The 15,864-nt window shown below is 50.9% G+C and overlaps 1 protein-coding gene across 1 annotated transcript in view; it reads right to left on the reverse strand.

Moving 5' to 3' along the window:
* Nucleotides 1-5,260: 5,260 nt before the first annotated feature.
* FCGBP (Fc gamma binding protein) overlaps nucleotides 5,261-15,864 on the reverse strand; it is a 103,512-nt gene continuing 92,908 nt past the window's right edge. Inside the window, exons 16-21 of the mRNA XM_082366698.1 lie at nucleotides 14,307-14,878; nucleotides 13,417-13,990; nucleotides 12,159-12,358; nucleotides 9,106-9,489; nucleotides 5,558-5,826; nucleotides 5,261-5,436 (exon numbers count right to left, since the gene is read on the reverse strand). Coding sequence (XP_082222824.1) covers nucleotides 5,427-5,436; nucleotides 5,558-5,826; nucleotides 9,106-9,489; nucleotides 12,159-12,358; nucleotides 13,417-13,990; nucleotides 14,307-14,878 — 2,009 coding nt within the window. The 3' untranslated portion in view covers nucleotides 5,261-5,426. The remainder of the gene's footprint in view (nucleotides 5,437-5,557; nucleotides 5,827-9,105; nucleotides 9,490-12,158; nucleotides 12,359-13,416; nucleotides 13,991-14,306; nucleotides 14,879-15,864) is intronic.

The raw sequence follows: 15,864 nt of genomic DNA on the forward strand, positions 1-15,864 counted from the left end.
CAAGAACAAGGGCCGACTCTGGACTCCCGTTCATACATTGGAAAAGCATTTGTTGTGCGCCTGAATGTACCAGGCACTGTTCTAGGCACTGGGAATACGGTAGGGACCAAGACACACAAATCCTGGAGCTCATCTTCCAGTGGGGGAAACAGACACCAGACAAGTTATTAAAAGCACGCTGAATGATAGACGGCAATAAATGCTTTGGAGAAAATGACAAGCAGGGAAGGGGGATAGGGACTGGTGCTGGGACGGGGGTGTGTGGGGTGTGTGTGTGTGTGAAACTGCTTACGAGGTGGTCAAGGAACGCATCCAGTGACTTCTTAAAAATTAATTAATTAATTAATTAATTAATAATTTTTTTGCTGTGTTGGGTCTTGGTTGCTGTGTGCAGGCTTTCTCTAGTTGCGGTGAGCGGGGGCTACTCATTGCGGTGGCTTCGAAGCACAGGCTCTAGGGGCGCGGGCTTCAGGAGTTGTGTCACGTGGGCTCAGTAGTTGTGGCTCGTGGGCTCTAGAGCACAGGCTCAGTAGTTGTGGCGCACGGGCTTAGTTGCTCCACGGCATGTGGGATCTTCCCGGACCAGGGCTCGAACCCGTGTCCCCTGCAATGGCAGGCGGATTCTCAACCACTGCGCCACCAGGGAAGCCCCATCCAGTAAGGAGTGAGGCATGCTCCTATCTGGAGGAAGAAAGTTCCAGGCAGCTAGGATTTTAGGTGCAAAGGCCCTGAGGCAGGAAAAGTAAGGAGGGTTGCAGAAACACTGAGGAATGTGGTTGAGACAGAGTGAGGAGGGGAGAGTGGGAGGAGATGAGGGCAGGGAGGTTAACAAGGCAAATTATGTGGGGCCTTGGGGTGAGAACTTTGACTTTTACTCTGAATGAGATGGAGGGTCCTGAACAGAGAATGGATATGATCTGACTTGGGTCACTCTGGCTGCATGTGGGAAACAGAATGAGGGAGTGGGGTGGGAGCAAGAAGACCAAGGAGGGGCCTGCTGCAGTGGATCAGGTAGGAGACAGGATGGACCAGATCAGGATGCAGGCAGAGGACGGAGGGAGGAGGGAGAAGATTCTGTGTAAATACTGAGAATTTTTTGGTAATTTTATAATTTGAATATTCATCCTCATATTCATTCCACAAAGCAAAACAAGTGCTACTGTGAGAAGTTACTAACAACCTCCAGGAGACTCCACTGGTCTGTTCTGTTCATTGTTGTATCACTTTGTACCCAGAACAGGGCCTGGCACAGAGTGGGTGCTCAGTAAATGTTTGTTGAAGGAACAAATGAACCTATGCTATCTTGAGTTCTCTGTGAAGGGTCTCAGAAACATTCCTGAACATTTGTTTACATATTAAGATGGAAAATCTGCTGAGGCTATGCTGGATTTCCAGGAGCTATGTAATAATTCAAATGGCTCCAATTCAGGGTGATGTTACCTACTACTGATGGATTTTACTGTTTGCCTTCCAATTAAAAACGGTTTTTTTCTAAAGGATGAAAATCCTCAGTGTACAGTGCAGACTGTATTCTGGAATCCTGGCACCATCTCCTGGGTCTGAGGTATTTCACCTGCCAACTTGCAACCTGAAATGGCCACTACCAGTGAGTAATTACGGGGTGCCTTCTGGTTTTGTGCTGGGGGCACAATGGTGACTGAAAGAGTCCAGGCTTCCTGGAGCTGCCTCAGACAGTTGGCAGCCCAGAGGGGTCAGGGCCAGAATGGGGGAAGTACAGGCAGAATGGTCAGGGCTGGGATAAAGCACTGAGGGCTTTATCAGATGTCCCCCATGTCCTCGGAACCTTCCTTTTGCCTTGCTGCTCTGACCACAACCTGGCTCTCCCATGAAGACATGCCTTTCCACGCAGCACTTCTAAGCAGGGGCTGTTTTCCCTTCCTCAGCCTTCATGCCCCCTGGGCCTGTAGATAGCATAAGCTCCTCCGTGCTCCTCGTGGCCGCTTCTAAACCATTCTCTGCCTCTTCTCTAAGCCCCTAACTTTGAAGTTTATACACAGCACCTGCTCCCATTCTTGTAACCAGCTTTATCAACTCCCAAGTCACTGCACCTCATCGCGTCTTTTTAGCTCCAGGCTCACTGCCACACAAGCTGCTCCTCTCATAATTCTTGGTGATTTCCAAATTCAGGTAGATGAACCTTTGAGCATTCTGGCCTCTCGATGCCTTGACTTCCTCTTCTCTAGCGATCTCGTCCTCCACCCAACACTTCCTTCCCACACTTAGACTTTGTGCTGGGGACACAATGGTGACTGTGGCAGCCCCGATATCCCAGGCCAGTGGGGGAGAAAGGCCCACCCCCATAGAGTGGCAACCCCAAAACCACAGCCCCTGCAGAGTCTCAGTTCCATGCGTCTCACTGTCTGCCCATCACCTCCTGTCTTTCCAGCTCACTCCCTCTAAACCTATTGCTCCGAGGAGCCTTCACCCCCATAAGCTGACCTCCTTTTCCCTGCCCCTCACCCCCTTGTGACCACAGTACTCTCCCCACCCAGCCCGATTCCTCATCCAGTGTTCTCTCCTTCGCTCACACCCTCAAACTTCTAACTTTATCTTTTGCACCCAGTTGAGTCCACTCTCCACCTCCTCCGCACCTGCTCACTGGAAGCTGAATATGGATGGAGAAAAACCCACACCCACCCTGGCTGGTCTCACTTCGCATTCACGACCACAAACCCAAGTGGGCCCTAATGCGGCCCAGCCATCCTATCGCATGTCCCTAATTAATTCATTCTCTCATTTCCTTTTTTTTCTTAATAGTATGGGTAATGTGCTCATTTTAAAATGCCTGATTAAGGCATAATTTACATACCATCAAATCCACCTATTTTAAGTGTATAGGTCCACACATTTTAGTGAATGTGTACAATTGTGCGCCCATCACCGCAATCCAGTTTCAGAACAGATCCATCATCCCATTTCATACAAACAAAACCATACAACATGTAGCCTTCTGCGTCTGGCTTTTGTCACTTAGCATCATGTTCCAAATGGTTGCATGTGTCAGTAGTTGGTTCCTTTTCATTGCTGAGGATTCATCGTGTGGCTATACCGCATTTCGTTTGTCTGTCCACCAGTCGAGCATTCGAGATGTTTCCAGTGTGCAGGTTATTAATGCTGCTATAACCATTCACTTACAAGTACCGGTGTGGACAAATGCTTTCATTTTTCTTGAGAGGAGTCCCAGGAGTCAAATGGCTGAGTCACGTGATCAGAGTATGTTTACCTTTTTAAGAAACTGACACACTTTCCCAAAGCAGTTGGACTCATTTTCTTGAAGGATTGTTTTGCGCTCTCTCTTCTCATCAGACCTCAAAACTTTCTCTTTCTTTCTTACTCTTAGCTGATGACCTTGCTTCCCACTTGCATGAGAACATACAAGCAATCATAAGAGAACTGCAGTATCCTCCTATCCCCGTATCTACCAGGCAACGGCACCGTTACCTCCTGTGCCGTAAAAGAAAACTGTTTTTGTGCTCATACACTTCACTTCTGACACCAAATGTATCTCCACACCAAGCAACTCTCCAGTTCTCTGCAGACTCCACCTGCTGACCTATAATTTAATTCAGTTCGGACACTAACTACCCGGAGTTGCATCAGACCCCACAGGTTAAGGACGGAAAGGAACAGAGGAAATCACTTTAAGTGAGGTGGTTGTGGAAGCCCTCTCTAAGGTAGCAACATGTAAGTGGACATTTGAAGGATGAGAAGCACCTAGTCATGTGATGACAGCTTTTCACAAAGGAATGAAGTGAAAAATTTTGCCATGTTCAATACCCTGAAAGATCAGGTTCCCAAATCGTAGTTAGCAGGAAGTACAGTGATAGGAGATGAGTCAGAAGAGGTTAACAGGGGCCTTGTAGGACAAGGTGAAGGAATTTGATTTTATGACAAGATAAATTTATAGCCAGTGGTCCTATTTACATGTAAAGAAGAGTCCTCTAGTGGCTGTGAGGATGAATTACAGGCAGGGAAGAGCAGATGGTAGGCTATTGTTGTTGACATGAGTGAGGATGGTGGTGACAGTGGGCACAAGAAGAAAGACAGACAGATTTCAGGTGTGTTTTGATACCATCCAAAAAGATTTGTTGATGAACTGAATAGATGGCAAAGGGGAGGGAAGAAGCAAGAACATTTCCCCATTTTCTGGCTGCTAGACTGAGGATTGGTAGTGCTATTCACTGAGGTGGGGAAGACCACAGCAGGCAGGGCATGAGACAGGTTTCAAAGGGAAGAGAGACTTCAATTTTTGACTTGTAGTTTGGATGAACACATTAAATCCTTGCTCCAACTCTGAGAGGTAGGTACTATCCTTAGTTCTACTTTATTTTTTAAATATTTATTTATTTGGCTGCACCGGGTCTTAGTTGTGGCACGCAGGATCTTCGTTGCTGCATGCAGGATCTTTAGTTGCAGCATGCAGGATCTTTAGTTGCAGCATGCAGGCTCTTAGTTGTGGCATGCGGGATCTAGTTCCCTGACCAGGGATTGAACCTGGGCCCGCTGCTTTGGGAGTGCAGAGTCTTAACCACTGGACCACCAGGGAAGTCCCATCCTTAGCTCTACTTTAAATATGATGCTTTTGGCTGAATGTTTGTGTCCCCTCAAAATTCATGTGTCGGAACCTGTCTCCAATGTGATAATATTTGGAGGTGGGGACTTTGGGAAGTGATAGGTTGTAAGGGTGGAGCCTTCATGAATGAGATTAATGCCTTTATAAAAGAGGCCCAGAGAATACCCTTGTCCTTCCAACAAGGGCGCGTGACATAGCCACCTATGAACCAGAAAGCAGGCTCTTACCAGACACCGAATCTGCTGGTGCCTTGATCTCGGACTTCCCAGCCTCCAGAACTGTGAGAAATTTAAACTTTTGTTGTTTATAAGCTACCCATTTTATGGTATTTTGTTACAGCAACCTGAGTGGACTAAAACGTATGAGGAAACATTAATGTGCCAGGGTTATAAATGATAAAGTCAGAATCTATTGATCTTTCTTTTCATTTTCTACTTCTTCCGTCCAATTATTCATCTTCTCATCCATCCATTTTTCTAATCCTCCATTTCTCCATTTTCCCATTTCCCCACCCATCTTATGCCCAATCTACCCATCTATCTCCATCCATCCATCCCCTCACCTGCCAACAAATATTCATCATGTGCCAGATTCCCCAGGCATCTGACACCTGCTGTGCAGGAAGGAAAGTCAGGGATGAGAAGACATTAGACAGGCACATTGGTATGCAGCTTAGCTTAAGCTATTTATTCAATGCTTTCACAGTTGGCCTCAGTGGCTCAGCAAAGGGGTAGAGTGGATGAGGGACATACAGTGACAGAGTGCATCCTTCAATTATTGCAACCTCCAGGAGGTTCGGGTCCTGAAGTCCTCATTCCCGGTGGATGACTGCTCAGTCCTGACTGCAAGAGACAGACACTTAGCACTTTTTGTAGACTGAGCACCCACCCCGACTGCCCCTTTCCCATGAGGACCCAGGTGCCCCTGCTCCAAGTAGCCTGGCTTCCAAGCTACATTCCTCACCATGGGGAGAAGTCCTGTGCTCTCCACTTCTCCAATGCTGTCTCCTGGGAGTCATGCCCATCGTTGGTCTGGTCTGCGTCAAAGTTTCCGCAGGCCCCACACAGCATCCCGGCATGGTCATCGCTGACCACCACAGCCAGCTGCCCATGGGTGCCAAGCTGCACCCGAACCCCCGCCTTCTGCTGGACTAGCACGGAGCCATCCGGATTCCGACTCACGGACACAGATGTTAACACCTCAGCTGGGAGACCCACTTGGAGACCATTCACCTGGTGGTTGGGGGAGGGTGGGTGAAACACAGAGGTGAGGCTGGAACCACAGGAGAGCTGGGGTGTTACTAGGATGGAGACCCCAGGGAAGACAACAAGTTCAAGGAGTAAAAGCAGAGAGGCGGATTCTGAGAGAGATGAAGACCTGGATGAATGCACCAAATGGAGAGATGGAAACCTAAGGTAGTTGGAGATGTGGATGGATGGATGGAAGGACAGAGAGTGGATGGATGAACAGATGGATCAGTGCATAAGCAGGCGTGCACACAACATTCCAAGGGCGGCCGGGGTTGGGGGGAAGCACTTGTACCGGATAAACAAACAGTCAGTCAAATCCCAGCATCATCCTGTCTGATTCTAGTTTTCAAAAGAAAAGAACACTTGAGCATGTCCTGTAAGTTACTGGTTCCCTAACAAGGCAACTTCATCCCTTAATTTTTCAATGCTGATGTCTGAAGACAAGTAATGACCTAGCAAGTATAATAATCATGTGAGAAAATGACTATTTCTCCATTACTGGCTGTGGACTCAGTAACCTTGTGAGCTTTTCCCTTTAAATAACTGTTGTCTGTTGGTTTTTTTTTAAAAATAAATTTATCTATCTATCTATCTATCTATTTATTTACTTATGGTTGCGTTGGGTCTTCATTGCTGCACACAGGCTTTCTCTAGTTGGGGCAAGTGGGGGCTACTCTTTGTTGAGGTGCGCGGGCTTTTCATCGCGGTGGCTTCTCTTGTTGCGGAGCACAGGCTCTAGGTGCATGGGCTTCAGTAGTTGTGGTGCACGAGCTCAGTAGTTGTGGCTTGCGGGCTCTAGAGCGCAGGCTCAGTAGTTGTGGCACACGGGCTTAGTTGCTCTGTGGTATGTGGCATCTTCCCGGACCAGGGCTTGAACCCGTGTCCCCTGCATTGGCAGGCGGATTCTTAACCACTGTGCCACCAGGGAAGTCCCGTTGTCTGTTTTCTTCGATGAGTTAACCCTTCTAAAGTTATATTCCCTAGCAAGCCTTATTTCAAAGAAAAGTACTTTTTTTCTAAATGCTTTTTTATGTGACTCTTCCTCTGCCAGATGATTGGAGAGTTGGGTAGATAGACTGGAAAGATAAGTCGATAGGTCTGAAAAGATGGATGGATGGGTGGGTGAATAAATGGATGGATGGAAGGAAGGAATGGAGGGAGGGGAGGGGGGAGGAAGAGAGGGAAAAAGGAAAGAGAGGTGGAAGGAGGAAAGAAGAAGGATAGTTGGAGAGATGGATGGAAAGTTTCACCTGGCTGCAAGCTTCGATGATATAAGAACTGGGTCTGAGTTATCTGTGTTACCCAGCATGTGGCCTGGCGCGGAGGCAACAGGGATGAATGTATTCACAGAACCAAACGTTTCCTGGGTACCCTCTTGGTGCCAGGCCCTGATCTGGGTACCGGTGACAAAGTGATGATCAAGATGAACAGGATCCCTGCCCACCTGAGGATTATATTCTAGTAAAGCAGAAAGGCAACAAACACAAAGAAATAATGGATAACCTCAGATAGTGATAAGCACTTGAAGGAAATAAAACAGAGTAACAGCACTGAGTCTGGGATGGAGTCAGAGCTTCCATTGGTAGTTGGTAAAGGCCTCTCTGTAGAAGCGATGCCAGAACTGAGGTCTGAAGGATGAGAAGGAGCCAACTCTTAGAACATCTGCATTGCAGCAGTGGGAACAGCGAATGCAAAGGCCCTGAGGTGGGAACAAGCTTGCTCTGTTGTATGAATAGAATAAAGGTCAGCTTGGCTTATTATCAGCACAGCCAATGAGGGAAGGAGTTGTAGGAAATGAGGTTGGTGAGGTTGGCAGCAGTCCGATCACACAAGGCCATGGAAGGGAGGTGGCTTGAGTTTGGAATGTTGTTCTGGGAAGTCACTGTAGAGTTTTAAGCAGCAGAATGCCCTGATCTGATTCACATTCCTAGAACATCTGCTGTGTAGAGAATCGTTTCTTGATAGAGGAGCGAGGGAAGGTCAAGAGTAGGGGTCTGTTCACCCGAATTATGGATCAAGCAGAGGGCCAGAGAAAAAGAGTGACTGGTCCAGATTACACTAACAAGAGAACTCAAGCTTCCCTGCTTTCAGCAGGGCTGAGTCTCGGACCACCTCGATGCATTGGTGGAGGGATGTAGACAGACCATTCACTGGGGGAGAAGTGTGTGGAGCATTGGCTTTATCGCCCCACTAGACCCAGAAGACACCAGTGGATGTCTCTGCCATCAATGAACAGGTCATGGAAACAGAGACATGGGAACTTTAGGGCAGCCTGACATCTGTGTTTGGGTCTTAGGCTCTATTACTTGGGCCACGGCTGATTAGACTCTGAGTCAGCATCAGCCCTCAGTTCAGCCAGATTCTCTCTCTAGAAATTTGGAATTGGGGTGGTGAGAACTGTGGGGTTTGGCAAATGCAAGGCAGTGGTAAGTCAACAGAAGTCAAGGGGCAGAAGGGAGGACCCACTGGGGCTGGAATGGACTCATGAGGCAAACAATGACAGGCCTGAGGGGGCCCTAAGAGCAAGCTGAAAGACGGCTGAGGGAAGGGTCAAGTGGCCTGGAATTGAGAGAGTCCAAAGGATGTTCCCACTGAGCAGGGCACCTGGAGTCCATCTTGGTCCCTTATATCCACACAGTCACCACCACACTCCATTCCCATCAAAGTGGTTCAGAGCCTGGGTGCTGGTGGGTTCAAAGCCTGGATCTCCCAGGTACTCTCTGAGTGACTTGAGTAAATGATGTCACCTTTTGGGGCCCTAGTTTCCCCTCTGTGTAAAATGGGGATAATAATAGTCCCTGTCTCATGAGTATGTTGTGGGGAGTCACAGAGAATGAAGCTGATTTGGTGGACAGCAAGTCTAAAACACAGAGGTACAAATCTCGATGACACTGCCAGGCACCTGGATCCAGCCACTCCTGAAGCTCTGCCCCTGGATTTTCTAGTTATGTGGGCCAATCAATTCATTTTTACTCAAGGCACTCTGAATTTGGTTTTCTGTCACTTGCAACCAACAGAGTCTTGATTAACACTAAAATCAAAACTAGTAAGTTACTTGAATGTGTTTTTGCTCTTCAAGAGCTCAGCCAGAATAGAGGGACTAAGTTTGAAGTATTGACACAAATACAAATCCAGAGAAACAAACTGCAGAGATCTGTAAAGAAAACAGACAGCAAGACAGATGGCCTGCCAGGAATGTAGGGACACTGCAACAGGAAGAACAAAGCCCGGGGGAGACATGCCCCCTGTGTCCAGGCTTACCCACACGCCCTTGTTTCGGGTCACGGTCACCAGTCCATCCTGGAAGAAGATGTGAACCCGGCCCAGAACTTCAGCTTTGCCGTTGCAGGGCCAGACATCAGCGACCACACGGTACCACGGGACGGTCTCCTGTAGTCCTGGGCAGCGGAAAGAGAGCTCGTAGATGCCGGGGGAGCTGACGGCACTGCGGGCCCCATCGAAGGTGGTGAGGTTGGCATCCACAGAGAGGGAACAGAGGCCATGGGGGACCCAGCAGTCCCGGGCCCCAGCCTGGACCTCGCATACGCGGCCTGACGGACAGCTGGCCGCCTGGCACGTCAGGCCGGAGTTTGAGGAGCAGGAACAGCGCTCGCTGCAGTCTGAGGTCAGCAGGGAGGAGTTCACCTGTGCACAGAAAGGGGCCAGGTTACAGTGGTGTGGTGGACTGCAAAATCAGACACAACCCTTCAACCCTCTGGATCCATGCAGAGTGACTTTGCAGTAGCTCCCATTAAGAAATGGAGTTTATTTCCCCTTCCTCACGAATCTGGGCTGGCCTTACGACCATGCCTTGGTTATTACAATGCAGCAGAAGCAACGCTGTGCCAGGTTCAAGCCTGGACCTCAAGAGACCTTTCAGCTTTCCTCTCTCTTTCTCGGAACCTGCCCAGACACCACGGGCCAGCCTGCCTGAGTATGAGAGACCCCGTGGAAGAGAGACAGCCAGCCCTCAGCTGACCCACTGGGGGGCCACAGATGTGTGAGTGAGCCCAGGGGATGGCAGAAGAACTGCCCTGCTGATCCCAGCCCAAACTGCAGAGCTGCATAATTGTGAACTAAACAAACCGTTGTTTTAAGCCACTATGTTTTGGGGGTGGTTTGCAACCCAGCAAAAGCTAACTGATACAGGTAGGAGTGGGCACTGGAGATATTCCAGAGTCCTGGCACCCCCAGCCTAGAACAGAGGGCCCTGGAAACCCAGTTCCAGGAAATGGACTTTCTCCTGGTTTTCTCCTGTCTGAGTGGCTGTTCTTTCTTCACTGCATTTTCAAGTTCCTCCTCATCTCCCGAATCCTGAACACTATCCTGCCCAGGGCTTAGTCCTCAGAACTATTCTTTCTCTATCTACCATTTACCACCTGGTGATCTCACCAAATCTCATGAAGACTAAAAGCAGTGTCTGATCCTCAGTTGCACTCTGGCCCAGGGTGTGGGTCGGGTGGGGGTAATTGTTATAGAGACCATTATTGGGACAACAGGTGAAATTCAAATAAAACCTTTACGTTAGATAACAGTATCGAGTCAGTATTAATTTTCTGACTTTGAATTGTACTGTGGTCAGATCAAATGAGTTTTTTTATTCTTAAGAAATCCTTGCAAAAGTATTTAGCGGTAAAGGGGTACTATGTCTGCATCATACTCTCAAATGGTGCAGGAAAAGCAGTATGTGTGTATGCATACAAACATATATATATATATATGGAGAGAGAGAGAGAGAGAGAGAGGGGATGATAAAGTGGCAAAAAAGGTCAACATTCGAAGTACCTGAGTAAAGGGTAGGCAGGAGTTCTTTGTACTATTCTTGCAATTTTTCTTAAATTTGAATTATTTAAAAATAAAAGTTTGAGAACTTTAAACAAAATGAATACATTTAATTAAAAAAAATTACCATCTCTATACTGATGACTCTCACATTTATGTCTCCAGCCCAGACCTCTCCCCTGAATATCAGACCCACAAATCCAAGAAACCTTCTAGCATGGGCAGAGCGGTCAAGGCTGGCATGGGGAAGCAGAGGGGTCTGTGGGAGTCCAGAGGAGGAGCCTAACCCAGCCTAGGGGATCAGAGAGGGCTTCCTGTAGGCGGTGAGGCCTGAAGGAAGGAGTAGGAGGAGTTTGGCATCTTCTTCCGCAGAAGTCCTACACTTCTAGACACTCTAGCCTACCTTTCTGCCGTTAATAAAACTGGGAGGAACGGGGAAGGGATGTGGTAATCCATCTTTCCTTTATTTGATAAATATGCTTTTGAAGAAGCAGGACAGCCTAGTAGTTCAGAAGGTGAGCCCAGGCTGCTGGGGTGTGCATCCCAGACTCCCCACTTGCTAACGGGTAGCCTTGGGCTGACTTCTCTTTGTCATCCATAAAATGGGGAAAATAACAATAGTACGTGTCTTGTAGAATTGCTGTGACTATCAAATGACGTCTATGACAAACTTGGTGCATAGTAAGAGCTGAAAAAATATCAGTCACAAAAGTAAATCAATTATTAACTTTCGATTCCCATTATTAAATGACTGTAGCTGTGCTGCTGTAAATTACTATTATTTTTACTGAGTGTGATGAACATTGAGGGTGAGGCCCAGTGCTCAGTGAGTGCCTTTCAAGCACAATCACCCCCGATTCCTCAGACACCTATGGTGCAAGGATGATGATTAACCCCATTTTACAGATGGAGAAAATGAGGCTCAGGAAGGAGACTGTAGTAGGCCCGATAATGGCCTCCCCAAAGACATCAGGTCCTAGACCCAGTAAATGTTACCTTATATGGAAAAAGGGTGTTTGCAGTTGTGATTAAGAATCTTGAGATGTTGAGATTACCCTGGGTGGGCCTTAAATACAATCAAGTGTATCCTTATAAGAAGGAGCCAGAGGGAAATTTTATGACACAGAAGAGGAGGGGAAATGTGACATGGAAGCAGAAATTGGAGTGATGTGGCCATAAGCCAAGGAATGCCTGCAGCCACCAAAAGCTGGGAGAGGCAAGGAACAGGTTTTCCCCTAGAGCCTCTGGAGGGAGTGCCGCCCTGCCGACATCTTGCCCCAGTTATCCTGATTTCTGTCTTCTGGTCTCCAGAACTGTGAGAGAATAAATTTCTCTTGTTTTAAAGCACCGAGTTGCGGTCATTCGTCACAGCAGCCACAGGAAACTAACACAGGAACGTTACTAACATTGAGTCACACAGCAGGGAAGTGGTGGCAGCCTCTCTGTCCCCATCCTCGAGGCGGTCAGCACAGAAACTCTGAGTCCCCCTCAAGCTCCTCCACCCTCCCTGCCCATCTCAAGCTCCTGCTTACCGGCAAGTATCGGCCGTCATGGGTGCAGCCGCAGTCTTGGACAGGGATGCAGACACCCTGGGACAGCAGGAAGCGGTCGTCACACTCACAGCCCTCAAAGCAGCGGGTGGTGCAGCCCGTGAGGCCAGAGAGAGCCGCACAGGAGCCTTGGCAGGAGCGCGTGCAGATGGAGTAGTGGCTGTGGGCAGGGCACTGGAGCGCTGCGGAGAGAGAAGGCAGGGTGGCGTCACACCTACACACGGCCACTGAATAACGAATGGGGCCTACTGCACACCCAGCTCTGGGCTGCCGGTGCTGGGGACACAGCAAGGAAGACAGCTCCAGGCCCTGCCCTATGGAGCTCATGTCAGTGGGACAGATAGTGATGGCCCAGGGCTGCACTGGGGAAATACAGACAGAAGGTCCGGGCCAGGGTGCGGGAAGCAGAGGCAGAGGGGTCAGGGCCAGGATGGGAGCTGTGAGGATGCAGGGGGAGCAACCAGAGTGAGGGTCTGGGCTCTGGCTCAGCAACTGGTGGATGGTGTGGCTGCCCCGAGATGAGGACCAGGATCAAGGAATAGGAGGTGTGTGAGGGACCCTGAGGGCACCAAGTGGAAAGTGTCCAGGAGGTCACTGGACCCATGAGGCTGGCAGTCAGGAGAGAGGTCAGACATGGAGACAGACAGTGTCTACTGCCAGCACCGAGGACAAATCTAAGGCTATAAGGGTAGGTATGGGCCTGGATGTAGGTCCTACCCTGAGGAGAATGAAGGAGACACAGCCCTGCCCTGGGGGCATGAGTGGCCACTGCCTTGTCCAGGAGAGTCCAAGGAGACATGGCCCTGTCCTGGGGGTTTGAAGGAAACAGATAAGCCCTAACTGGGGGTATCTAAGAGGTACAGTCTTAGGCTGGGCGTCTGAGGGAGCTACAGCCTTGTCCTAAAGGATCTGAGGGGCTATGGTCCCATCCTGGAGGAACTGGGTGAGCCACAGACTCAGGCTTTATTGTGTGAGCTTCTGACCTGCCCGACCCACCCTCCAAGGTCGCCACAAAAATGTTCAGGATGGGCCTTGAGAAGAACTGTATCTGAGGTCTCAGGAGAGCGGGTCCCTGAAAGGAGTCTGAGAAGGGCCAGTCAGCCAGGCAGGAGGGAAGCCAGCAGGGTGTGCTGTGGGAGGAGCTGGGGACTGCTCCTGAGACGCAGACAGGACAGGGAGCAGGCCAGAGGGGGCCCCCGAGCCTGGGCTGAAGTCCTCCCAGGGGCCCATGGACACTCACGGCAGAAGCTGTCTGTCCTCCAGGGCTTCACGGCCACGCCAGCTGCCTGGCAGGCCGCTGTGTAGGCTGACAGGCTGCGGCAGAGGGCGGCACTGTTGCCCTTCTGGGCACAGAGGTCATACACGCACTGGCGGAAGTACTCAGAGGGGCTCAGAGACGCATGGCAGGCGGAGAAGGGGCCCTTGACATCCCGGAGCCGCCCGCAGGCCTCAAGGCTCTCATGCGGCGCCGTCTCCTCTGCTGAGCACAGGGGGCAGCCCTGGGGCCCGCAGCCCTCGCTACAGCCCTGGGAGGAGCTGGGCGCCCGCCATGCGGCTCCAAAGGCATCCACGCTGGGGGCCACGGCACCATCGGGCAGGACAAAGTCATCATTCCAGTTGCCGTTGAAGTTCCCACAGAGGCCACAAAGCCGGTCACGGAAGGGGCTAGGGATGGATATGAGGACGTGGGCATCGCCGTCAAAGAGAAGACGCAGCTCCTTGGTGGTCTGCAGAATCATGTTCCGGCCCTCGGCGGTCACCCGCACGTGGCCCACAGCCACAGGCAGGGCTACGGCCTCGCCGTCCACAGTGACCTGGATGGAGGGTCAGATGCGTCAGGGACTCATAGAAGCACAGGTAAGGCAGGTAAGGCAGTTCCCTCAGACTCCCAGGATGCAGCTGTCTCTCTCTCAGTCACATTGCGTTGGGGCCATGTCCTCCCCAGACTTCCCAGGGCAGGGTCGTGTCCCCCTCAGAGACCCCAGGGCAGGGCTGTGTCTCGTTCATTCCCCCACTGGGGTGGGGTCATATCTCGCTCAAAACCCCCAGGGTGGGCCCTGTCCCCCTCAGAGCCCCCAAGGTGGGGCCAGGTTGCCCTCAGACCCCCAGGGCAAGGCCATGTCCACTCACCTGCGGCCCTCGAGCCAGGCCCACAACCTGGCCAGCCACAGTAACCACCAGACGCTGGGGATCTCCAGCCGCATTCTTCTCAAGCACAATGGTAAAGTCCTCGTCCCCAGGCTGCGGGTGGCAGACCTGGGCCAAGATATAGGAGCAGGAACCATGCAGGTCGTAGGCACGGCCGTCGAGGGTAATGTAGTGGACGCCCCCGCTGGCCAGGCAGCGGCCACAGCCTGTAGGGCGACAGGCCTGGACCCCGTCCTGTAACCGGCACTCCTCATAGGGCCCACAGGCCGCGCCCTCCTGGCAGCTGACCTGGCCGCCCGGCCCACACTTGCAGCGCCGCCCACACTCAGAACCCGGGTAGAAGTCCTCGCCCAGCGGGTAGTAGCGGCCCTCGTGGAGGCAGCCGCACTGGCCCACAGGCACGCAGGTGTCTCCACTAAGCACAAAGCCAGCGTCGCAGACACAGCCCTCCCGGCAGGTGGATTCGCAGCCCTCGGGCGCTGAGAGGCTCGGGCAGCTCACAGGGCAGGAGTCACCACAGAGCTTGTAGTGACTGTGGGCCGGGCACTGGAGGGCTGTGGGGACGAGAGGGGAATGAGCGAGGCAGGCACGAGGGAGGGGGACACAGGGGAGGCACGGAGCGGGAGAACCTGCCCAGGTGAATCTGTATGTTTTGTCTGAGCACATTTCGTGAGTGAATCTGTCTGGGGATCTGAGCGGGGTGCCTGATCCACTACATCTAACGGGGGGATTCAGTGTGGGGATCTGGGGTCTCTCTGCCCAGGTAGTGTGTCAACCAGATCAAGTGTTTCTAAAGATCGAGTCGATCTGACTGGGTGAATCCAACCTCATACATCTGACCAAGATATGCAGGAACCAACTGTGAGTATCTCAGGGTGTGAATCTGGCCGGGGTGTGGGCCCAGATATACCTTGGGGTATGAATCCACACGAGTATGCCTGACTGTCAGTGTCTGACCTGGAGCCTCTCACGGTCTCGACGACAGGGTCTGTCAGTGTGTGACTCTGACCACATGTATGTGGATTGGGTGAAGCTGACAGGATAAATCTGACCAGGAGATCTGTCTGAGGGGAACTGCCCAGGACTATCTGGCCATGAATCTGTATGTATCTGCCTGGGGCTATGTCAGGGTCCTGATTCTACGTGGGTGTATCTGCCTAAGTGTGTCTCAGTGTAAATGTGATCAAGTGTCTCTAACCAGAGGAGTCTCTGTCTGAGGTTATGGGACCAGTTCTATCCGACCCTGTGTATTTCCCTGTTTAAAACCGTCTAGGGGCATCTGACCAGGTGTAACTCTCTAGGTCTCTCTGACCAGGGGGAGCTGAGAGAATCTACCTGACCAGGTGTTATCTAGCTGTGTAGCTTGGACAGGGTCAGCCACCCCAGTCTATCTGAGCGCATGAATCCTGAGAGGGTACTGGACGCAGGGTTTCCAACCACGTGTATCTGAGTCTCCACCACTTCAGTATGTGACCTGGTATATTTCAGTGTGTGAACGCCAAGATGTTTCTTTCACAGGAGATATCTGGGCTCAGGGGAG

Source organism: Balaenoptera borealis (genome assembly GCF_965194805.1).
Source record: "Balaenoptera borealis genome assembly, chromosome: 19".
NCBI classification, from domain to species: Eukaryota; Metazoa; Chordata; class Mammalia; order Artiodactyla; family Balaenopteridae; genus Balaenoptera; species Balaenoptera borealis.